Below are 23,749 nucleotides of genomic sequence, written 5' to 3'. Positions count from 1 at the left end.
TATTGAAATTAGGGTTAAATATGTTTTTAGTCCCTAAACTATTGGTCGTTTCTGGTTTTCGTCCCTTTTTCAAAGTAAGGTACAATTTGGCCCTCATTCTTTTCGAAACGTTCGTTTTAGTCCTCGAAAACTAAACACTGTTTAGAAATTTGGTCCTCATTTAGTAACAAATAAGGACTAAAACCAAAATTCTGACGACTAAAACGAAAGTTTCGAAAAAAATGAGGACCAAATTGTACCTTACTTTAAAAGAGGGACGAAAACCAGAAACGACCAATAGTTTAGGGACTAAAAACATATTTAACCCTTGAAATTATTATTATGTTTTTCAAATCATATACATATATAATATATGCAAAAGGAATGATAATGCAATACTTAAGAAAGGTTGAGTGTGAATGTAATTCAAAAGCATGACGTTAAATTAAATTCTTCTACTTGTTTTTTTTATGGATTTTTCTTTTTCTTTTTTATAAATGAAAATGTTGTTTTCAAAAGTTGAAGTACGTATTTTTAAGTTTTATTCGTATGCTCTTTTTTTTTTCACTTTTTGGATGAAACTATGAAGTTAATTTTGAACTTATTTGGATATATAGTGTTAAGTGTGGTGTCGAGGGACTATGATAGACTTACTAATTTAGAAGATTAATTTTTTATGTGTGATTATTATTTTAATAAGTTAAATATCTGATTTCATAAGATTGTTTGTAGAAAAAGATATTAATAAGAAAAAAATTGTTGATAAGATTAAGAAATTTAAGAACGTGTCTATGCAAAAAACAACTTGAGTACTAAAGTGGCCTGTATTTTAATTTTTTATTTAGATAAAATAATTGAATTTTAAAAAAATTATTTTTAACATTTGTATTTTAAGTTAAAATTAACAAAAGAATTAGTCAAGTTTAAATGTTCATTTAATATTTAATAACGTGTATAAAGAGGGGTGAAATTTATTTTTTTAATAAATGTCAAATTCTATTTGAATTAACTCCTTAAATTTTTTATTTTTTTAAATTTCATCATCAAAACAATTTATTTTACTTTAAGGATTTTCAAACTGATCAACTAAATAAATTATTTTTTAAATTGCTTCTTCCAATATCGTATAACTGAAAAATAATTATCTGTAACGCCATTTTTTTAGAATAATGATTTTTAATATTTAAAGTTTCTACCACACATGGCACCATTTTTTAATTTTTATTTTTGGTTATAAATATAAAAAAAATCATTTTTTTAATTATTTTATCTTTTACAACGAATTGTTAAATGATTATTTTGGATTTCAAAGAAAAAAAATTTTGGTCGGAACTAACAATTTGACAATTCCTAACCAAGTAAAATAATCATAAAAAAGTAATTTTTTATATTTATATAAAAATGAAATATAGTTTAAAATATTACGACTAGCTACAAATTTATTATATTTTATTTGCCAAAGCCATCCAAATGCATGGAGAATCTTCCAATTTGTATTATTTCTACTTGAACAGAAAGAATCGATTATATTAATTGATTATATAACACAATTGAGTATAATTTATATTTTGTAACAATTACTAACAATTTATTATATTTATAATTAGTAATAAAGGTGTCATTTTAATTATTATTCAGTGTACGATATGCATATTGTATATTATTCATAATATACGATATGCATATATAATAAAGACGTCGTTCGATTATAATATTAGAAATGAGTTAGAGACATATAATAGACTATATTGGTTACAACTATCCAAAATAAAACCAGAGTTGGTCTCTTAAACATAAAGGACCACTGTGAATTATCATCAGAATAATACTACTAATCAAGATCCTATACATACTAAGCTGCAACATCACCTTCTTCCAGCGCTTGCTCCACAGACACCTCCTCTTCATCTGCTCACATCCAATTTAGGATGATCATTGTCACAGGAAACATACCCAAACAAAGCACGAACACACAAGCAAGGGTGAGCTAGTTTCACAAGCAAGCATACTATATTAAAGTAAACAATTCATCAAATAAATACTTTAAGCCAAGCAAGTTAAACCATACAAAGGAACATGTCATAAACTAGACTTGACTCGTCCGGACTTAGAATGATAGTCGAGCTATGGCGGGTCCTGCACTCGTGGTGACTCATGAAACTTGGGTTCTCCACCCTGCCACACTCACGAGGTTAGCATGTTCCGGGCCTTGAGGCATACTGAAAGCCCCCAAGACTAAGACCTCCTGCTACTCCTCACCACATGGATTAATCCTTCTACTTGAGTATGATTAGCCATTGGAGTTTCAGAATGACCCTCAAGACTAAGCTCCTACTTTCATTCTAAAACACTAAGAATCTCACCAAGAGATCCTACACAGATGGAACTTGATTTACAACTTGGATCATACTTTCATCACTTTGTAATCATATACTTTCTGCCACAATCAACATATACACAATCTCAACAATATACATTACTCACCACTCACAAATTATAAAAATAACATCTCCACAATTGAATATAAATTAATCATAACTAACTGCCCACCCTGTAAATCATAAAGTGCAAAATGAATATTGGAGTTATTGTTTGGAAATACCAACGCACCATTAAACTAATATATATATATATATATATATATATATATATATATATATATATATATATATATATTTATATATGGATCGTTACTTTAAATTCCAAACACACAGTGTCTGATTTTCTAAAATTATAATTGACTAGAAATTAACACATGATAACTTTATGCATCTACAATCAACTTGTTTTATTTTATTTTCATCCTAGTAGAGATCTTTCTTTACCCCAATTGGTCATCGGAGAGGACCCAGATGTCTGAACGCATCAAACTCACCTTCGACGTCAGCACATATGACTAGTCACAACTGACTGGACCAGGCCAGGGCTGCTCTATGATCAGGGATGTGCCAACTCAAGTTTTAAGGTTCCTCTATCTACCAACAAAGAAAGGCTCTCAACATTTCATTTTTAGGCTCTTACAGTTATTCGATCTCTATAAATATAATTTATTTTATTGTTTTTTATTTTGTAAGAAAACTATCTACAATGAATAATAATTATCGTTGAATGCTATGTAATTACAATACTATACACTTACTAAAAATATATACTTTTATATCAATTTTTTTAATTTTCATATAAATTTTAGTAATTTTTTATTTTAATAATTGTTATAACATTTAATTTTGAAATACTTTTACTTTTATTTTCATTAGTTATAAAAGAAAATACTACACATAAATATTGTAACATCCTATTTTTTTTTATATTTAAAGAAAACTTTGTATCAATACGCATAACAAAACTATTTACATTAAAACTGATTGATATTAAAATAATTGAATTTTATTATTTTTAAATTATTATTGTTTTTAAAATATTATTTTTGTAAATTTTTACAATCGATCAAGATACATAATGATTATTCAATAATCATTAATTATTAATTAATGAAAAATAAAGAGAAGAACTTAATTTGCAGAAAAAACATTAATAATATGACAATAAAGAATCAAATACATTTAATATATAGTTAATGTAGACTAGTGAAATTCAGTAATTTATTTATTTCTTAAATAAATAGATAATTTCTCTCTCTATCAATATCTATTATATATTATGTGATATATGGATCAAATTTTATTCCATTTCTGACCAACATAGTGAATTGTAGAAAAAAAAAAGACAACAATGAAATTTACTTTGAATGTAGTGATGATTTTCATCGTGTCTTTGTTTTTGTTTCAAAACTCAAATGGTTTTGATCTTATCTCTAAAAATTGCAAGGAGGCCTCAAAGAGAGACCCAGAAATAATTAAGTATGATTTCTGTGTTACATGCCTTGAAGAAGCTTCTTCTAAGTTACATCCACCACCCACCAACCTTGAAGATCTTGTGGACATTTTAATTACACTTTCCACGAACAATGCAACCAATGTGCTTTCCATTATTTCAGAGCTCTTGAAGGACAAAAGTTTGGATAAATCGGTAATTATAACCTTACAAGAATGTTCTCGTTTGTACCAGGCTAGCGTACTTATATTAGACATGATTCTAGCTTCTTTGAAGTCCAAGGTATTTGATGATGTTAGTTTCACTTTGGGTGAAATAGGTACTTCTTCTGAAGTCTGTAACGAAGATTTAAGTGCTAAGTGGAGAGGTGAAATATCTCCTTTGTCAAAGGAATACCAAATCTTCTTTCAACTCATTTGGATATCTCGTGTTTTTGTCAATATTATAACGAAAACTTAAAATGTCTTATTCAATAATAGTAATAATAATAAGAATTAAATATGTTTTTGGTCCTTTAACTTTTAGCGAAAATTGAAAATAGTCTATTTTCAAAACTTTGACGTAATTTAGTCTACAAACATTAGAAATGCGTGAATTTAGTTCTTTTAACTAAATTTTGTTAAGTTTATTTGACATTTAAAATGTGTTTCAAGATTTAAGTTTTTTACATTGTTTGACATATTTTTACTTTAATGTTAACTGAAAAATGTGTTTGAAGCATCAAATAAACTTAACAAAATTTGATTAAAAAGACCAAATTTACACAATTCTAAAGATGATAGACTAAATTGGTCAAAAATTTCAAAGAAAAATTAATTCTAAATTTTACTGAAATTAAGTGACTAAAATCATATTTAACCTCAATAACAATACGCTGAGTAATAAAGCATGTTAATTTAATTTTAAGTTGGAATGATTATTGGGATTGAAATTATGCTTTGTGAAGTATTTCTTATGCCACAAAAGCATTGTGAACTATTAAAGTTCTTTTTGTAATTTTACCCCCAAAATATTATTTTATTTGATATTTTTTTGTGGTACTCTCAATTTAAGACTGAGATAATTTATCTGGTAATCACAGTGATATTAATTCTAAAGTTTAAATTTTTTCTAATTAGTTCCTAAAAAAAATAAATTTTGGTTTAGACGATTTTTATATAAATTTTATTTTCCTTTTTGTGCCCCAAAATTGACAATTGTTACTTTTGTTAGGCTATACTAATTAATATTTGTTTGAAATGAAAAGTTAAGACTAAGACACACTGCATGTAAGTTTATTAAATATGTAAAATATAACTACGGCTCTTGAAATTTGTACAGTAAATATCATTCATTTGCATATTATTTAAAAAATAACTGTACATCTCACGTGTTAACATATCAGTTCTTTTTATACATCAAATAGAATTAATTAATAATATTAAAATTATAGTTAAATATACTTTTAATTTTTAAAATAAATGTATATTTATTTTTTCATTGTACTTTATAAAAAGAATATAAAATATCCTACTTAACAAATAATATGTAAAATATTTTTCATGAGACAGACAAAATTTTACACTAACTAACCTATTTTTTGTAAAAGGTATTTTTGCATGACTTTAATAAAGTTTTTGGTCAAAAAACACCTAGGACTAATACATCTACACAATTATCTTGTGAATGAATTTTGTGTTGACCTAATTTAGAATATAATTTTCTTCCATATACATTTTAGCATACTACTATTTCACATTTATAGATATAATTAATAAATATTTAAATTATTTTCAAATTCAAAAATATATTTTGAATTATACATTGCAATGAAGAATATTATTCATTTAAATATTATCATTTTCACTTCAGATCTCATTTTTTTATTTGAAGTCAATTTTTCTTATTTTCCTTCATTGTAAATATAATTTAAGAAAAAAAAAACCCATTTCTTCATTTGTTTCATACAGATAATTGATTGGAAAATTTGTTTAGACCGAATAAATCAAAGAAAGACATAAGATCTAATCCATTTCATCATCAAAGCAAAAATTACAGTAAAAGACAGAGGAAAGAATATTGAACACAGATACCAATTTGAATACACCAAAATAGTCTTAACATTATGATAAATAAAAACATAAAAGAAATTAATTACAATTTTGCAGTCTCCTTGAAGGAACTATTCATTGACAGAGAAGACATACAAAAAACATATAGATCTAACAGAAAAGACGCAAAGTTACAAATTTAAACAAAAAAAAAACATAATAATAAAAATAAAAGATGTTCAGGGGTCGATCACTGGTGATCGTTAAAATTACAGTCCAAATAAAGAAAAAAAACACATAAAAAAAATTACAATTTGCAGTCTCTATGAGGAGACTATTCATCAATAGAAGGCCGTCGTAGAGAAAGTTCAACAGAAGGAGCCTTCACCTGGAACCGAAGAGGGGGAGAGACCTCATTTTTTTCTGGGACGGGAGGGATCGGAAAAAGATCTAGTGTCACCCGATCTGGAATCGACGGCGCTGCCCGTGAAAGATCTCCAAAATAAAAGAAAACAAAAAAAATCAAAAAAGAAAAAAAAATATACAAAAAAAAGGGGGCTTACCATCCATAAAAGGCGGCAGGAGGGGTATTGGAGAGTAAGACGTGGTGGTGGTGCTTCGCTTCAGAAATCGCTGTTTTTCACGATATCCATAATTCTGAAACCAGCAGTAAACACTATATTCCCCGTAAACTTTAAGCCTGGTCGCAATTTCATGTACTTGCTCCCTATTCGGGTTTCTTATCCCAAACCGAAAAGTGCCTCTAATAGGGCAACCTGTTCTCTAGTGGGAACCCATCGTTTATACCCAATTTTGTCCTGAACTTCAAGATTTCTTAAATTTTGATTCATTTTTCTAAAAAAAAAAAAGAGTGAAGCAATGTTATTAGTTAATTTGTCCATATGTCCAGTTTAGATATGTCATCCAGGTCCTTGCAAAGGATCCTACTAGGTCTAGGTCCAACCAGTTTTGTCCATAATTTAGTTTTAGGTTACCTCGGAATGAAATTAACAATAGTTTTCCAGTTCATATACTTCATTATTGATTTCTTTTTTAGTATAAAAAAAAAAAGAGGTGAAGAGTGGTATAGCAATAGCAAAAAACGAGCAGAAAGGAAAAAGAAAGCATAAAAGAACAAAAAACAGGAAAACATAAAGGAAAGAAAAAACCCAGAAAGCATAAGGGAACGAAAAAAACAACATGAAAGCTTAAAGGAAAAAACAAACGGAAAGAAGGACAAAAAAACCGAACAACATAATGGAAAGAAGAAAAAAAAAACAGAAAAGAAAGAAATAACAAAAAATCAGAAACCATAAGGGAAGGAAAAAAAACAGAGAGGGAAGAGGGAAAGAAAAATAGAGAAAGCGTAAAGGGAAAGAACGAAAAAAAACTTAAAGGAAAGAAAGAGAGATTAAGAGATCAGAGCACTTACACGAACGCGAAGGGGAAAGAGCTTACAGAAAGAAAGGCTCCTCGCAGAACTATGGCCCCCTCGAAGGTACGCGGAGACAGATGCGAAAGGCGCAAGGACAGAGGCTCCTCGCGAAATCCAGACGCTCGAAGGACGCTCAAGAGAGAGATAGAGAGAGAGTGAGTAGACTGAAATGTCGCTCGGACGCGGAGGAGTACCCAATTTATAGCCAAAATTTTCCACTGTAGCAACAGTTTCGGTCGTTGCCACCGTCTGATGTCACAGTGCCGGTCATTTTTCAAAAAAAAAATAAAAAATTTATCAAAAAAATAATAATAAAAAAAATCAATCAAAATTTCAAAATAAAAAATATGAAAAATGTTCAAACAATTTTTGAGCCCATCTGGGCCTAGTTACGTACATAATTTTCATTCTATTTTTAAAAAAATGAAAATACAAAAAAAAAATTCTTCTAATATGTTTAATATTGGGTTAAACATATTAGAAGAATTTTTTTTATTTTTTTTTTGTGTTTTCATTTTCTTAGAAATAGAATGAAAATTATGTACGTAACTAGGCTCAGATGGGCTCAAAAATTGTTTGAACATTTTTCATATTTTTTATTTTGAAATTTTGATTGATATTTTTATTATTTTTATTATTATTTTTTAATAAATATTTTATTTTTTTATTTTTTTTTTGAAAAATGACCGGCCTTGTGACATTAGACGGTGACAACGACCGAAACTGTTGCTACAGTGGAAAATTTTGGCTATAAATTGGGTAGTCCTCCGCGTCCGAGCGACATTTCAGTCTGCTCACTCTTTATCTCTCTCCCTCTATCTCTCTTGAGCGTCCTTCGAGCGTCTGGATTTCGCGAGGAGCCTCTGTCCTTGCGCCTTTCGCATCTGTCTCCGCGTACCTTCGAGGGTGCCGTAGTTCTGCGAGGAGCCTTTCTTTCTGTAAGCCCTTTGCCCTTCGCGTTCGTGTAAGTGCTCTGATCTCTTAATCTCTCTTTCTTTCCTTTAAGTTTTTTTTCGTTCTTTCCCTTTACGCTTTCTCTATTTTTCTTTCCCTCTTCCCTCTCTGTTTTTTTCCTTCCCTTATGGTTTCTGATTTTTTGTTCTTTCTTTCTTTTCTGTGTTTTTTTTCTTCTTTTCGTTATGCTGTTCGGTTTTTCTGTCCTTCTTTCCGTTTGTTTTTTCCTTTAAGCTTTCCTGTTGTTTTTTTTCGTTCCCTTATGCTTTCTGGGTTTTTTCTTTACTTTATGTTTTCCTGTTTTTTGTTCTTTTATGCTTTCTTTTTTCCTTCCTTTCTACTCGTTTTTTGCTATTGCTATACCACTCTTCACCTCTTTTTTTTTATACTAAAAAAGAAATCAATAATGAAGTATATGAACTGGAAAACTATTCTTAATTTCATTCCAAGGTAACCTAAAACCAAATTATGGACAAAACTGGTTGGACCTAGACCTAGTAGGATCCTTTGCAAGGACTTGGATGACATATCTAAACTGGACATATGGACAAATTAACTAATAACAGTGCTTCACTCTTTTTTTTTTTTTAGAAAAATGAACCAAAATTTAAGAAATTTTGAAGTTCAGGACAAAATTGGGTATAAACGATGGGCTCCCACTAGAGAACAGGTTGCCTTATTAGAGGCACTTTTCGCGTTTGGGATAAGAAACCCGAATAGGGAGCAAGTACAAGAAGTTTACGGAAAAATCGAGAAATATAGTGTTTACTGCTGGTTTCAGAATTATGGATATCGTGAAAAACAGTGATGTCTGAAGCGAAGCACCGCCACCACATCTTACTCTCCAATACCCCTCCTGCCGCCTTTTATGGATGGTAAGCCCCCTTTTTTTTTATATATTTTTTTTGTTTTTTATTTTTTTTTCTTTTTTGACATTTTTTATTTTTTTGTTTTCTTTTATTTTAGAGATCTTTCACGGGCAGCGCAGTCGATTCCAGATCGAGTGACACTAGATCTTTTTCCGACCCCTCCCGTCCCAGAAAAAAATGAGGTCTCTCCCCCTCTTCGGTTCCAGGTGAAGGCTCCTCCTGTTGAACTTTCTCTACGACTGCCTTCTGTTGATGAATAGTCTCTTTGAAGAGACTGCAAATTGTAATTTTTTCTTTTTATGTGTTTTTTCTCTTTATTTGGACTGTAATTTTAACGATCACCAGTGATCGACCCTTGAACATCTTTTATTTTTATTATTATTATGTTTTTTTTTGTTTAAATTTGTAACTTTGCGTCTTTTCTGTTAGATCTATCCGTTTTTTTTGTCTTTTCTGTCAATGAATAGTTCCTTCAAGGAGACTGCAATATTGTAATTAATTTTTTTTGTTTTTATTTATCATAATGTTAAGACCGTTTTGGTGTATTCAAATTGGTATCTATATTCAATATTCTTTCCTCTGTCTTTTACTGTAATTTTTGCTTTGATGATGAAATGGATTAGATCTTATGTCTTTCTTTGATTTATTCGGTCTGAACAAATTTTCCAATCAATTATATGTATGAAACAAATGAAGAAATGAGTTTTTTTTTTTCTTAAATTATATTTACAATGAAGAAAAATAAGAAAAATTGACTTCAAATAAAAAAATGAGATCTGAAGTGAAAATGATAAACAAATTTTGAATGAATTATTTGTATAAAACAACGAAAAAATGGACTCAAGAGGAAATAATGTATATTCAAAAATAAGGAAAATTGACTTCGAAATAAAAAATAAGATCTGAAGTGAAAATCATGAACAAAAGTTTCAATGAATTATTTATATGAAACAACGAAAAATGGGCTCAAGGTAAGCCTATGATCTATGAAAAAACAATATTGAACAACATGAATTCGAATTTTCTATGATCCCTTTTTTTTTTAAATATTCTTTTTATTTATGATTTTTATTTGGTTTTTTTAGTGAAATCGGACTCAATAAAAACATAAATGTCAATCGGGTCCAACGAACCCAAGAACTATTCTCAAAAAGCTTGAAAAAAAAATGATTTCAGATTATTTTTTTTAATGACTTAAATTTTTTTTTAATTTTTAAATTTAAGAGAAATAGATATACATATGAGAAAAATTATTTATTTTTTATTTGAAAGGAAAATATTTCACGTTCAAAGCAAATTTTTTTTTGAAAGATAACAATTCACATTTTATTTGTATGAAAAATGATGTCCAGAAATTCAAAACAATGATCTATATTGCCCCAAAATATGTATAATTTATTAATTTTTTTTCAAAGATTTTTCATGCCCCAAAATTAATTTTATTTATTATTTTTATTATTATTTTTATCAAAAGAAACATGACATATTTATTGTAAAATAGGAAATGATAGACAACCATGATATGCATATTGTGTGTGTGAAGGGAGAATGCAATTGTACACCCCAAACCCTCACCTGCAAAACAACCAGAAGATTCCCAGGCAGATATAACACGTTTTCTACCCTAGGGTTCAATATAATCAAAACAAACACACATGCAATTATGCCAAATATCAGACAAAGATAAAGAAAAAAGGGAAGAAAAACACAAAGAAAAAACACATTGAATTCGCACATCTAATTAAACGGCTTGACTCTCTGAGTCCCCAGTGGAGTCGCCATTTGTCGCAACCGGAATCGCGACGGGACGACGATCCGAAAAAGAAAAAAAAACGATGAAACAAAAGATTTTGAAAAAGAGATTTGGAGTCGCCACCATAGTTTATTCTGGAAAACTACGGAAAAACCATAAAATGATAAGGCATGGTCTACGAAAATGAGATTCTAAGTTTGGGAGTCGATTACGTGTAGGGAAGGTATTAGCACCCTACAACGCCTGTCCTAAGGCAGTACCTTTAACTAAATACGCGAATATGATGTGGTTTTCAAAATGTTTAATTATCCCCTAAAATAAAATTCTAAAGAAACAAAATATATTTTTTAGTTTTTTGGGCCCGACAAGGATGGACCTTGCTCCTACGTATTCTCATTAAAATGAGAAATCAGGATTACGTAGTTCTTTTAGAATTGAAATTTTGTTTAGGAAATTGTTTGAGAATTTTGTTTAGAAATGATTTTGGATAAATTTGGATTTTTGGAAAAGTGAACCTGACAAGGTCTAGCCTTGCTCCTACGTATCTCCACTTTTGATGGAGAATCAAGGATCACGTAGTTCTGGCTAGTAATATTGTTTATTGTTTGAAAATGTGGATGTTTTTAGTTTTTTTTGAAGATTTTATATTTTTTTTTGTATTTTTCTTTTGAGAAAAAAAAAGTGAAAAGGGGTTTTAACACAAGAACGATGCGAGCGATCACACATGTACTTAACCCTTTAAGACATATTTTTATAATTTTATTTGAGAAAGAAGAGAAAAGGATTTTAGCACAAGGACGATGCGTGCGATCACACATGTGCTTAAAATCATTTTTGATATTATTATTATTTTTATATATTTTATCTTTCTTTTCTTCTTCTTTTTTATAATTTTTTATGCAAAAAAAATCAAACAAATAAGTCCAATTGATATAAAATAAAAGGGTGTGGGATTATCATAAAGGGGGTTACATGCAATAAAAACCAACTAATAAAAAGAAAGCAAAAGCATAAAAATAAAGCAAGTGAAAAGCCCAACAGGAATAGGGGTGCAGAGATAAAAACCAGAGATGTAACACGATTTGCTTCATCCAACCCAGGCCCAAATGAACGTAAGGGTGCAATGGTGAAGCTTGGGGTGCCACTGGTGAATGTTGACCCAAGACCGAGGCCAATTTCTTTTTTATATTTTTTTATTCTTCCTCTTTTATTTTTATTTACATGGAATGGGTTTAAGCCCATATGAAAGTGGGTATGAATGGAGTTGTGCTGGCAAGGAGAGGGAAATGCCACGGCCCAATAGCTAGATGCCAAGACTCTTTTTTTTTAGAAACCTATCAGGGTCTAATCTCATCTTCTTCATTCTTCCATACGAGAAACAGGTTTCTCTTCTCCCAGAACTCCGATGAAGGGCGTCACCTCTGCAAGCACACCGCCAGACCGGCCACCGCGTGTCGCCGTTCAAGCCGTCGCCAGCTCAGCCGCCCACCGTCGAGACCATCACATGCCGTCATGGGCTCTTCCCCTTTCCTTTCTCGCGCGCGAGGGTTCGCCTCTACCACTATCTCCCCGTCGTCCGCGGCCTAGGGTTTCGCCGACGATACCGTTCGTCGTCACTGGAATTGGCTGCTGTGAGTCGCGACCTGGAACATTTCCGCTCACCGCCGGAATCGAGCCCCCGCGTCACTGCTTCTCTGCCGATAAGCTTGTGGTTTGAATCTGTTTTGGTGTTCTTTGTTGCCAGAGCAATGAATAGAGAAGGATTGAGATGGTGGAACTTGGAGTGAACAGGAAGTATGGTTGGGATGGTTACGGGTTATTGGTGAGATGCGCGTGATGCTCTCTGGTTGCAGGTTCAAGAAATAATGGTTTTCGATTGGTTGCTTGATGGATGAAACAAAAGGATGTAAAGGTGATGAAACAACACGGAGGATAGCATGAATTGATCATTGAGAGGAGCAACAGAGGATAAAAAGGTGTTGGAGATGAAGAATGAAAAGGAAAGGGATGAAGATGATGGTTTGATGAAGATTGGTGGATGTTGGCCGTGTGTGAATGATGATGGTCGTAGTATCTCCCCTGTAACCGTGGGCGTGGTCGTGTATCTGGTATAAGGATGAAGATGGTGATCGTGAGGTAATAAGGATGAAGATCCTAGGTGTTGGCCGTGAGGTGTTGATGATTGGAAATGAAAATGAAGAAGAAAAAAGGTACTGGCCGTGAGGCGTAGGGATGAAGAGATGGATGCCCCCCCGAAGATCATTGCTGCACTTCCTTAAATTGGCAGAAGGGGTGCCATTGTCGGCAGCTTTGATTGGCAGATGCTGAAGTGGGAAAATTTGTTAGCTGTCTTCTTCACCCAGGGACCTCCTGTCTCAGTGCTCAGAAATTCTTCCAACCGTCCAAGTGCACTACTCTCTTAATGGAAACAATAAAAACAATCATGGACCCTCACCAATTGTTCTTAAAAATGGAAAACCATCTCTGTCCAAAACATGGGTGACTACGCTTTTTTTTATTATTTTTTATATATTTTTTATATATTTTTTAGAACAAACAAAATGAAATAACTAAATATATACAAAAAAAAGTAAAATTAAAACATAAATAAAAACGAAAGAAAATAACATAAAATAAAATAAGATAAAATAAACTTATTATGGTCAATCCGGACAAAATTGGGTGTTGACAAGACTAACAGCTGAAAAAAGTGAGCTTACCTTTCACCCAGCCAGGAGTATTCACAATAAGAGGCAACTTGATATTACAAAGATTTTCTCCCTTCACAGAGATGCCATACTCCTTTTGGTAATAATCATAAATGGCAAAGACATAACTTAAGTATGTTGATGGATCTCTTTTACAAGAAACGTCACCAAAGAAAAGACACCTGTTACACAAAAAATGACAGATAGCCAGCAAGTCCATCACATGTTTAATCATGGAATACCCAAATTGGCTGACAAATACAGGGTTGAACACAGATCCAAGGCACAAAATATGTCATCCAACTCTGTTTACAAAAAATTTCACAACAATCAGAAATGACCCCAATCCCAACCACTCCATTCCCTAAAAAGAGACAGAGAATAATGCCTAGGACCCTAGACTTTTACAGCTTCATAAGAAAAAGGAACAACCATGTACAGGACAAAATCATATGAAAAATGTCAATGTATAATATTTTTTCTATTTTTGTATGACAGAGAGATCTGTTGTCAAGATCGGTTCTACTTAATCCAGAAGCATGAAATACACATCGGTAGCAATCATCTTGACATAACTGACATCGGAGAATACAACATGCCAAAACTTTACACACTCCAATTGACATGAATACTGAATAGATGTTAAATGCTGTCACAAATCAGCAGCCATGTCAAATGTTTCAAAGATTCAAAGTAACATAACAAAAATTAAAAAAACAGTTTCAGCTCTCAAATTATTGAGATGAGATAGCATCATACCTCTCTGGTGTTTTCAGGCATGGAACTGTCAAATCTAAAATAATTAAAAAAATGAATAACTTTGAAATAAATTGTAAAATACTTTTTTTGCAAAAATTAAGATAGGGAATCACCAACCAACCTGGAGTTACTTTGTGAACAATGGATAGTGATAGAAAAGCAGGAGGAGTAAACTCAGGTTGGCCAACATCAGTATCCAGATAAGCTACTTTGGTGTATTTGTGCAAGAGGATATTTAGGAGATAGCGGGAAAAGGTCGTCTTCCCACAATTTTTGGCACCACATATAAAAACAATAGGAGGTGTTGAACTGCAAGAAATGGATTCTGCAGCCTCAGACCATTGTTCCGGAATGTATATGTCCTGTGAAGGAGAAGAATCCATCTCTTTCTCTCTGTAAAATTGTAAGACAGCTTTTATTGATTAGGCAGTTTCTTTTTTGCCCGTGAGACATGCAAATTTCCAAATGGCACAATCTCAAAACTAGTTTTAAAACCAACATTTCTCCTAAAAAAATTTACAACACTTTCTTCTCCAAAATTAGTTTTAAAAGAAATACGAGTGAAATATGGCATGAAGATTCAATCCCAAAAGTGGTTTTAAAATAACTTCACAAAATCGCCAACAAAACTAATTTTAAATCAAATTCACATTTCAAACTCTCTGATATCAAAACAGATGTTCAATATGAACCTAAGAATCAGATGACTTGCAAAATATCTAGCTGTCCAGGTTAAAACTACATGGAATTAGGGCATTTGGTAGAAGAAAAGGTTGTTCAAAGGAATTATTTTTTCATATTTTTTATTCGATTCAACCAAAAATTAAATTAACAAGTCACTGCACATCCAACTAGAGACCTTATAAGCATCGATACTTATTCCAAATCTTAGCAAAAAATATAAAAAAGAAACCTATGAAACCAAAACGAACCTCTATTCAATATCACAAAAGGGCTAAGCTAAGTGTTGACACATGGTGATTTATGAAACTGACTGCCAAGACAAATAAAAAAAACCAAGAAAGCTCTATGCAACAAGTCTTTCGGTAGTTGCAAGGCTAATCTAAATTCTTAGGGATGGGCAAAGTATATTGTATTGCACTGAACTATAAAAGTTTATAGTTAATTATAAACTAATTCAAAAAAACTGCACTGAACTAAACAATAGTTCAGAGTACTCTGAACTGAACTATTTTTTAGTTCAGCTATACTGCAGTACAGTTCAGTTAACTAAAAACAGTTTCACTGAAATATAAACCAACATATCTTAATGCAATGGGGAAGTTGTATTTAGGTGCTGCAACCTACATAAGAGCTTAGACAATTTCTGAAACTTCAGTAACACTTTATGTTCATAAACCGTGAAGGGACATTCAATCAAACTCTAAAGTTACCCAGGTTGATTGAAGAACTACCACCTAAAGTAAAAGTCAAAATACACCCATATGATCAGAAACCTAACTGGAAGGAAAAATAGCAACTAGCTAGAACAAGGCAAACTTCACTATATTCTAATTAACTTTTCCATTTTATGTCAAGGATATAAGCTAACTACAGTATAGCTGAAGCTGCACTGGTTGAAACCTTCTCTGTTCAATTATCATCCCAATGCATATCTAATTCAAAAAGAAGAAAGTCCAACTTTCAGGGCAAGCTGTAGCTTCTTTAACATGTATTATCATGATATATGGTAATAAAAGAATGCTAAAGTCAAAAAGAAAAACAAAAAACATAAACAACAAATCAACGAGTATGAAGGCAACAATACCACTTGGTCGAGGAGTGGAGCAAGAACACCTGTGATGCCCACCAAGCACGCAGTACTACAACGAAAATAAACACAATCAATCACTCGCTTAAGAATCCAGGACACAGAACCTAGATGGAAACTTTTGACAAATTCCTTTCATTAGTAGAAGGAGGGACTATGATCTGAAATTACAGTCCACAACTGCAATGTCAACACAATGTTATGGTTTTAGATACCTCTGTAACTGCAATTTTGCTGCATAAGCCATATTTTACTGCAATTTCTGTAATCAAAGCATAACACTGAAACTTCAATTTAAAATAACGGAACGGATTATGAATATATTAAATTACTTGAGATTTGAAGATCCAATTAACGGAAGCAAGCGAACAAGAGCATTAGTCTGAAAAGAAGATTATAGAAGCACATAAGAGATACCCACATGGTTTTATTAAACACTATGATATAAGACAAACTTTAACAGAACAAAGTAAGAATCTTATCAAGAAAGATTAATTTTGCTAAGGAACATAAGGAAGATATACAGAGTTGCCTAGTTAGCTATGATGATCCATACCATGATGGCTAGTCAACATCATACTATAAACAGCTGTGATGTAATTCCAAGATCAGTGTTTCAATAATAATGTTATTTGAAAATCAGTGACCCTAAATTGCCTCCTCCCATGCTACAAAGAAAATAGTTTAACAAGTAGAAACCAATAATTACATCTGCATCTGCCAGTAAAATTTGAAAAATAGAGTATAAACCTCTCTTTGTGGGGTTTCTCCACTGAAGGAAGACACAGCAACTCCGGTCAATGCAGTGGCAATTATGGAACCAACAAGTCCAACTCCAGCCCATAAAAGCCAACCCTTCTGAAGATTGAAAGGCTCCCTCAAATCTGTAACAATGTTTTTACCATTGAATTGGAAAAGCATTAGTGCCTAACATGTTTTAATTCTTCTAAATAGAAGCCAATTGCAAACTAAACTATGGATTAAAAAGAGATTTAAACCAACATGATGCAACAAAACTGAAATACAGCAAGCTCATCAAGTCACAAACTGGTTTGTATTGGTAGCAGTGAACCTCGTTAAATTAATAATACTTTAATAAGCCTTAAGGTTCGATGCCAATCATTAATATAAGCCTTATTATTCTCACTAATAAGCTTACAAATCTTACAGTCATTAACCTCAAAGGGATTGCGGTGAGTGAGTCAACTTTTGCTGTATATATTTTTGCGTTTTGACCAAGAAGATCATTCCATAACTCATTGATGAACTTGATCGATAACATGCTACAAACTATGAAATCATATCAAATGCTTTGAACTCAGATGAAACCCATGAAGGAATTGAAAGGCGTTGTGACTTTGAGAGTGGGAACATGACAAGTGAATGCAACGAATACTAAATAAGAGGGGATAATGAGATTGGAGTGATTGACATTTATGATATATATGGTCCCCTCGTAATCCAACAGCAACAAAACCTGATCAAAGTTCTGCCACTTACTCTGTAAGTTACATGAGATGAATACAAAGTGCATTGCTTTCCAATTTTATTTATTTCCTTTGAAAGAGAAAGCGAAAAACATTCGTCTATTAGAGTAATATCCTTTTGCTTCTATTTCTGGAAGAGTGTTTTCAGAACCTTCGATGATAGTGGTAGAGGCTTCAGTTGGGCGACGCGACGGCTGCGGAAAAGCCTTCGATAGCGGAGAGCCTTCGACGGCGACGAGCGTTCGACGGCGACGAGCGTTCGACGGCGACGAGCCTTCGACGGCGACGAGCCTTCGACGGCGACGAGCCTTCGACGGCGACGAGCCTTCGACGGCGACGAGCGTTCGACGGCGACGAGCCTTCGACGGCGACGATCCTTCGACGGCGACGATCCTTCGACGGCGACGATCCTTCGACGGCGAGGATCCTTCGACGGCGACGATTCTTCGACGGCGACGATCCTTCGACGGCGACGATCCTTCGACGGCGACGATCCTTCGACGGCGACGATCCTTCGACGACGTCAACGGCAAGTTGAGAGGTTAGGAGAAAATGGGAGAAAACTGAACTATTAAATAGTATAATTGGTTTTTAGTAAAATTAGTTTAAGTTTTTAAGTGAACTGTGCCAGCCCTGTAAATTCTAAACACAAGATGATTCACTCACGAAAATCACAAAGTTTACATCAAAATCACTTTTTGCATAATCTTTAAGTTGTTCCGTTGAGAAGAAATAAAAACAAAGAGTTTCACCAAATTTTAAAATTAATTAACGCATAAGAGAGTCAAATCAATCCCGAAGAGTAAATGTGCATCACAGGAAAAATCAGTTAAAAAAAAAAAAACTAACCTCAATCGGAGGAGCAACGTCAGTCACAAAGGTTGCGGGAGGAAGAAGGACTGGGTAGAGAAGAAAAAATTAGGGCAAAATTAAAAAACCTGAAAGCAATTCAGATATTTCGTATACGGAACAGGAGTGTAGTTAAAAAATAGGTGGGTGCAGGAAGCAATAAGGGAATTAGGGAGCCCAACCCAACATTTCTTTGTTATTTTATTTAAAGTTCCGAAAATGAATTGAAGTTTGTTCCCGCGAATGTTCCCTCTCATTCATGGCGCCCAAACTCTACCATCAAATATAGTTCTTCTTCTTCCCTCCTTTTTCCTTCTCTCCCAAACCCAAATCAAATCCCTAATCCCTAATCTCTTTCTTCTTCAGTTATTCGTCTTCTTCCTCTCTCAATGGCCATGGACGCTCGAAGCTCTAACTCTCTCTTCACTCACATAGCCTCCAGAGAACTCTTCCGAGGTTTTTCTCTCTCGAACTCAGTTTTCACTGGAAAACTCTCACGTTTTCTCACTCTCTTTCTATGTCCGCAGTTCGAAAACGACCGCGTATGGAAGGATTCGTCTCCGCCTTCAATGAAACCGGATACGTCGCCGTACAGCACAATGCCGAAGACACCATTCCCCTCTCTCTCTCCTTCGGCAAGGTACTCTCGCTAATGAGCCTTCCACTTTCAGTCTATATTTCGCTTCTTTCAATGTTTTGTATAAGTGTTTGCGACCGCGGTTTTTGCCACGTCGTCACAGTTTCTTGAAGCAACTTCGTCACCAGATGCTTTGGTCTGTGATTTATTACGACGTTGACTGCAGTATCAAGGTTTCTGAAGTCATTGCGATTGTGATTGCGGATGTTCCAGTTGCATTTGTCTGAATTTTATTACTGTTTTGAATGTGTTGTGTGTCTGTTCGGATTGACATTTGAAGATTTGATTCATCTTTTGGATGTGAAAAAAATGGAAGATATTCGAAGAAACTTCTCTTTGAGTGTGAAACATGGATTCGTGTTGATTTAAACGGACACGAAACCAAATATGTACTTAAGGAATCGTGGCGACATCATGTGCATATATACGCAATTTATTAGGAATTTGATTGTCTGTTTAGGTTTTTAAAGTCACAGTGATTGCCATTGATGCGTTCATCCGCAGTTTGATGGGAGTGACTGCTGTGTTAGGGTTTTTGGAGTCATTTCAACCTCTATCCTGGTTGCACGGGCTTCATTTGTCTTCAATTTACTAGAATTGAGTGCGCTGTTGAGGTTTTAGAAATCACTGTGATTGTAATTGCAGCTCCATTGGCTTCATTTGTTTGCAATTTTCTACAATATCAAACGTTGTGATGAAACTGCAAATATAACCTGGGCTCCTTGTTTATTTTGTCTCGCAGACTACGAAATTTGCACACATTCTTGCTGTGTCTGATGAAGACGGTTATGTTAGCTTGTTTGATACTCGTCGCAAATGCCCTCTTACCTCAAACTTTGAAGAAAACAGAGGTATTTTTTCTTATTTCTTCTTTATTTGTTGAGTTATATGATGAAAAAAACATAGAAGCCGCAGAGTTTTGTGGTCGGTTGTGTGAAATTTTTTTCTTTTTAACTCAGAAGAAGAGAAGATCTGCGATTGGGTTTCGCATCAGAATGCTGTTTTTGATACTTGTTGGATTAAGGTACGTGCAATTCATATATCTTTTAATTCATTTAATACATTATTATTTGAGCTATTTGTTTTTAGTGTTTTGTGCATGACTTGATATGGTTTGTAATTATTTGCAGGAGGATATGCAGATTCTCACTGCGTCCGGTGATCAAACAGTAAGTCACTCTGGCATCCAGAGCAATGATTTGGACAGTTGTTCATAACAGATCTTGTTGTCTAAATTTAGATCAAATTAAGTATATATAGATGTTGATTTAATCATACCGAGTTAGAATTGAATAAATTTTGGTGATCATTGTGTAAACGGATATAGTATTTACATAGCAGTTTTTCTTCAAGATGGTTTTGGGTTGAATGTTCTTATTGTATGTTTACAGATAAAATTATGGGATGTTCAAGAACAAAAGTGTCTTGGAGTGTTGATCGGGCACACGGGAAGTGTGAAATCTATGTGTCCCCATCCAACTAATGCAGGTGGTGTTTCGTTTTACCTGCATCATGGGTTTATGCTTGAACTACGGATTTTTTTTAATAACTGTACAGTAATTTGTTAGCTGTTAATATTCATTTTTTTCAAACTTTCAGATATTATTGTCTCTGGTTCTAGAGATGGATCCTTTCGTATTTGGGACTTGAGATGCAAGTCCACTGCTAAGGGTAGACGGGGAGAAGTTAGCATATGGTAAGTGACTCTTTTCTTTTTAATTTGAAAAACTAATGAAATTACTGGTTTCTTGATAGTTTAGTTATTGGTCCTTAACGAACTTTATATTTTATTTAAAACTAATTTGTTATCATTTGATTGCTAGTTCAATGGGTGGCGTCAACGGAGCACATGTTTCATCTCAAACACGACGAACAAGAAGGGGAAAGGTTAGTTTGTGAGGGATCTAGGTTTCTTTGTATCTTGCAAACTAAACTTTTCTAACAATTCCTAATGGTCAGGCCGCTTCCATGAGCATTACGTCTGTTCTTTGTCTCAAGGACCAGGTTTCCGTAGCAAGTGCTGGAGCAGTGGATAGGTTAGTTGGAAAATTCATATTGAACATTTAATTTTCCACTGTTTTTACGTGAATGGATAGGTTTGACTAACGAATTGATTTATTTCAGCGTGTTGAAGTTTTGGGATACTAGAAATTTGAAAAATAGTGTTACTCAGACGTGTCCATGTCCTCAGTCAACTGAAAAGGTTGGTTGGAATTTTGCTCTAAAGGGAAAGTATATTTTTCTTATACTTTCTGTGAGTAACCAATTAACGGTGTTGGATAAGTTGGATCATGATTCTTGAGTGGCTTACCTTATTTATCAGGATTATATTGTGTTTAGGATTACTTAATTTATCATGTACTCGTATCAATTTATTCTTAATTTTCAAGTTGGTTGGGAAAAGATTATAGCCTCAACTTAGAATAATCATTACAGCACCCTTAAAGTTAAAATGTAAATGTGGTAGGAAATGTCAGGTGTATTATGCCTTTCATGTCATTAGAACAATTTTATATATTGGAAAACTTAAATGATATTGTCGTAAAGTTTCATGACAGTCTTGTTCGTTGTCATTTCAGCAAAGTTTGCACGGAATATCTAGTTTGTCCCAAGATGAAAGTGGACTTTTTCTTTCGGCTTCCTGCATGGATAACCGGTATCATCCTTTGATAGTGTGTATGTTTCTTTTTTCTAAGTTAAGAATATATAGCAAAATATAAAATCTATCGTTTTTGCAGAATTTATTTGTACAACACCCTTCAACTTGAAAAAGGGCCTGTAAAATCTTTTTCTGGGTGCCGAATTGAATCATTTTTTGTAAAGGTGAGAATTGCACTTGTCCAAATCTTCTTCATTCAGTTTCTGTCCTAACTCCTAACTGTATGATGTGTGCAATTTCAGTCTGCAATTAGCCCTGATGCGACAAACATTGTCAGTGGTTCTAGTGATGGAAACGCCTATGTTTGGAAGGTTTCATTCTTATAAATTACAATGAGATATTAGGTTTGATGCATATGTTGCAGTTTGGATATAATTTCACTGAACTTTCAAAATTCAGGTTGACAAGCCTTTGGAAGATCCTACTATTTTGAAAACTCACGATGGTGAAGTTACAGCAGTTAACTGGTAATTTGGAAACCTTTTGTGGTTCTATTTTTCTTTAACATTAGTTTTTAACACTACTTATTTGACAGGTGTAGCTCCGAAATTGGCAAATTCGCAACTTGTTCTGATGACTTTACAGTAAGCGAATCCAACTGTTTTCTTATTGATTTAACTTGAAGTTTATATGACTTTAATCCAGATATTGCGTTTTATCTGCAATGTCTTTCAGTTTAGTTGTGTCTATTAACCCATTTGTTTAAAAAGACCTCCAATTGTTTCTTTCATCATTCCAATTTCCCTCAATATGCCATTTTCAGGTTCGGATATGGAATAAAAACAGTTACGTCTCTAGAACACAATGTGCATCTGCGGTTCGGAGAAGAGTAATGGCAATTCCTAGTACAGAGTGCAAAATCCTTTTAAATAATGGCAAAAGGTACTCTAAAACAGACGAAGATGCTTTCTTACCCGATCATAAACTACATCCAATTTCCTCACCCACTCCAATCACACCACCTAAAGTGAACTTATCTGAAGGCCACACGAACCAACTTTCCTCCTCAGGATTTGATCCTAATGCAGCTTCTCAAAAAACTCCTGAATCTGCTTTGAAGAGCCCCTCATCAGTATTGAACCCTCCATCCTCTTTAAAAAGAACTATCCGAGACTACTTTTCAGCATCTCCAAGAACCTTGTAGGTTTGTTAAACAACGGAATTCTGTGATCAAGTAAAAGGCATTTGCACATATGGTTTGCATGGGTGGCTTGGAATCTCTTAAGCCATGATCTAAGGAATATGTTATTGTGTCCATAGGTTGTCTGAAATGTAAAGTGCGTCAAAGAATTCGTTATAACAACAATATTTGTTTTATACCCCAAATTCAGATTAAGCTGGGGAGGGAGGGCAAAAGGATGAAAACATGAAAAGCTGGACAAATGTCTGCTTATTTGCGAGAGAATTAAACAAATGGAGTGTGTTTGTATTATACTTGATTTACATATGAAATCTGACTAATAGGTTTTACCCAATACAATGCAAAAAAGTGATGCTGACTCAAATACCTACTTTGATGTGAATTAGACAACAAACTCCATAATTGAGGTAGTGTGTTACTAGTTACATTTTCAAAAATGGATGTATGGTATCATTTCCATCTTCAAAAATGTTGGTTTTACTGCTAGCACGCACTCAAGGCAAGCAGTCTTGTTTCTAGTTATTAAGAATAGCGAGGAGCATTTATTCTCAACGTGTACACTCATTCTTAATAAAATTTCATTTAATGTATGTTGTTAATGATATGATTGGAAAAAATTTGGTAATTATCCAGAAACTTCAATAATTTTGACAGTTCTAGAAATTTAAGGAATGTTTTCAAAAATTGAAAAGTTAATAAGGATTTGAATTTGACCTTTATTTTAAGAAAAACTTCAATAAAATTAAGATCATCCCGTATTTTATTTTAGGGATTTTATATAGCACATATTAGTCTGTTAATCTAATTTGGAGGAATATTAAATACTTGATTAAAAATATGGTATTCAAAAATCTGTCGTTCATTGATTTAAAATGACATCCGCA

General features: G+C 33.2%; 2 protein-coding genes across 10 annotated transcripts; one reads left to right on the top strand and one right to left on the bottom strand.

Annotated features, from left to right (window-relative positions):
• Nucleotides 1-1,662: 1,662 nt before the first annotated feature.
• Nucleotides 1,663-18,563, bottom strand: LOC124823620 (polynucleotide 5'-hydroxyl-kinase NOL9). Of its 9 annotated transcripts, XM_088113378.1 has the most exons (10): nucleotides 18,429-18,563; nucleotides 16,843-16,976; nucleotides 16,425-16,474; nucleotides 16,308-16,354; nucleotides 16,090-16,144; nucleotides 15,906-15,937; nucleotides 14,443-14,714; nucleotides 14,322-14,355; nucleotides 13,575-13,744; nucleotides 1,663-10,676 (listed from the first exon to the last, which is right to left on the bottom strand). In XM_088113378.1, exons 4-10 carry the CDS (start codon nucleotides 16,337-16,339, stop codon nucleotides 10,522-10,524), a joined length of 750 nt encoding a protein of 249 aa, XP_087969504.1. In that variant the 5' UTR covers nucleotides 16,340-16,354; nucleotides 16,425-16,474; nucleotides 16,843-16,976; nucleotides 18,429-18,563; the 3' UTR covers nucleotides 1,663-10,521. The 9 variants fall into 9 exon arrangements, with proteins under 9 accessions (XP_087969504.1, XP_087969503.1, XP_087969506.1 ...); XM_088113377.1 differs by lacking the exon at nucleotides 16,425-16,474; XM_088113380.1 differs by lacking the exon at nucleotides 16,425-16,474 and having other exon boundaries at nucleotides 1,663-1,887.
• LOC124823619 (Transducin/WD40 repeat-like superfamily protein) lies at nucleotides 17,736-23,156 on the top strand. Its single transcript, XM_047295867.2, has 17 exons — nucleotides 17,736-18,120; nucleotides 18,795-18,884; nucleotides 18,956-19,068; nucleotides 19,808-19,916; nucleotides 20,025-20,089; nucleotides 20,196-20,234; nucleotides 20,457-20,553; nucleotides 20,665-20,761; nucleotides 20,889-20,952; nucleotides 21,025-21,101; nucleotides 21,190-21,268; nucleotides 21,645-21,721; nucleotides 21,804-21,888; nucleotides 21,967-22,035; nucleotides 22,124-22,191; nucleotides 22,260-22,308; nucleotides 22,488-23,156. Exons 1-17 carry the CDS (start codon nucleotides 17,736-17,738, stop codon nucleotides 22,866-22,868), a joined length of 1,944 nt encoding a protein of 647 aa, XP_047151823.2. The 3' UTR covers nucleotides 22,869-23,156.
• The last annotated feature ends 593 nt before the right edge of the window (nucleotides 23,157-23,749 follow it).

Source organism: Vigna umbellata, chromosome 4 (genome assembly GCF_029865625.1).
Source record: "Vigna umbellata cultivar VRB3 chromosome 4, Vumbellata_1.0, whole genome shotgun sequence".
Taxonomy (NCBI): domain Eukaryota; kingdom Viridiplantae; phylum Streptophyta; class Magnoliopsida; order Fabales; family Fabaceae; genus Vigna; species Vigna umbellata.
This window is presented reverse-complemented; position numbering and strand designations above follow the sequence as displayed.

What these genes read in the sequence shown, in the direction of transcription:
- LOC124823620 (XM_088113378.1), bottom strand. Translation starts at nt 16,339, where the DNA reads ATGGCTTATGCAGCAAAATTGCAGTTACAGAG. An exon ending in ATGATAATTGAACAGAGAAG is followed by an intron (nt 14,715 to 15,905) that starts GTTTCAACCAGT and finishes ACAATTTTACAG; the next exon opens with AGAGAAAGAGATGGATTCTT. An exon ending in TACTCCTGGCTGGGTGAAAG is followed by an intron (nt 10,677 to 13,574) that starts GTAAGCTCACTT and finishes GTTGTTTTGCAG; the next exon opens with GTGAGGGTTTGGGGTGTACA.
- LOC124823619 (XM_047295867.2), top strand. Translation starts at nt 17,736, where the DNA reads ATGATAGTGGTAGAGGCTTCAGTTGGGCGACGCGACGGCTGCGGAAAA. An exon ending in TCTCTCTCTCCTTCGGCAAG is followed by an intron (nt 19,069 to 19,807) that starts GTACTCTCGCTA and finishes TTTGTCTCGCAG; the next exon opens with ACTACGAAATTTGCACACAT. An exon ending in CTTGTTCTGATGACTTTACA is followed by an intron (nt 22,309 to 22,487) that starts GTAAGCGAATCC and finishes TGCCATTTTCAG; the next exon opens with GTTCGGATATGGAATAAAAA.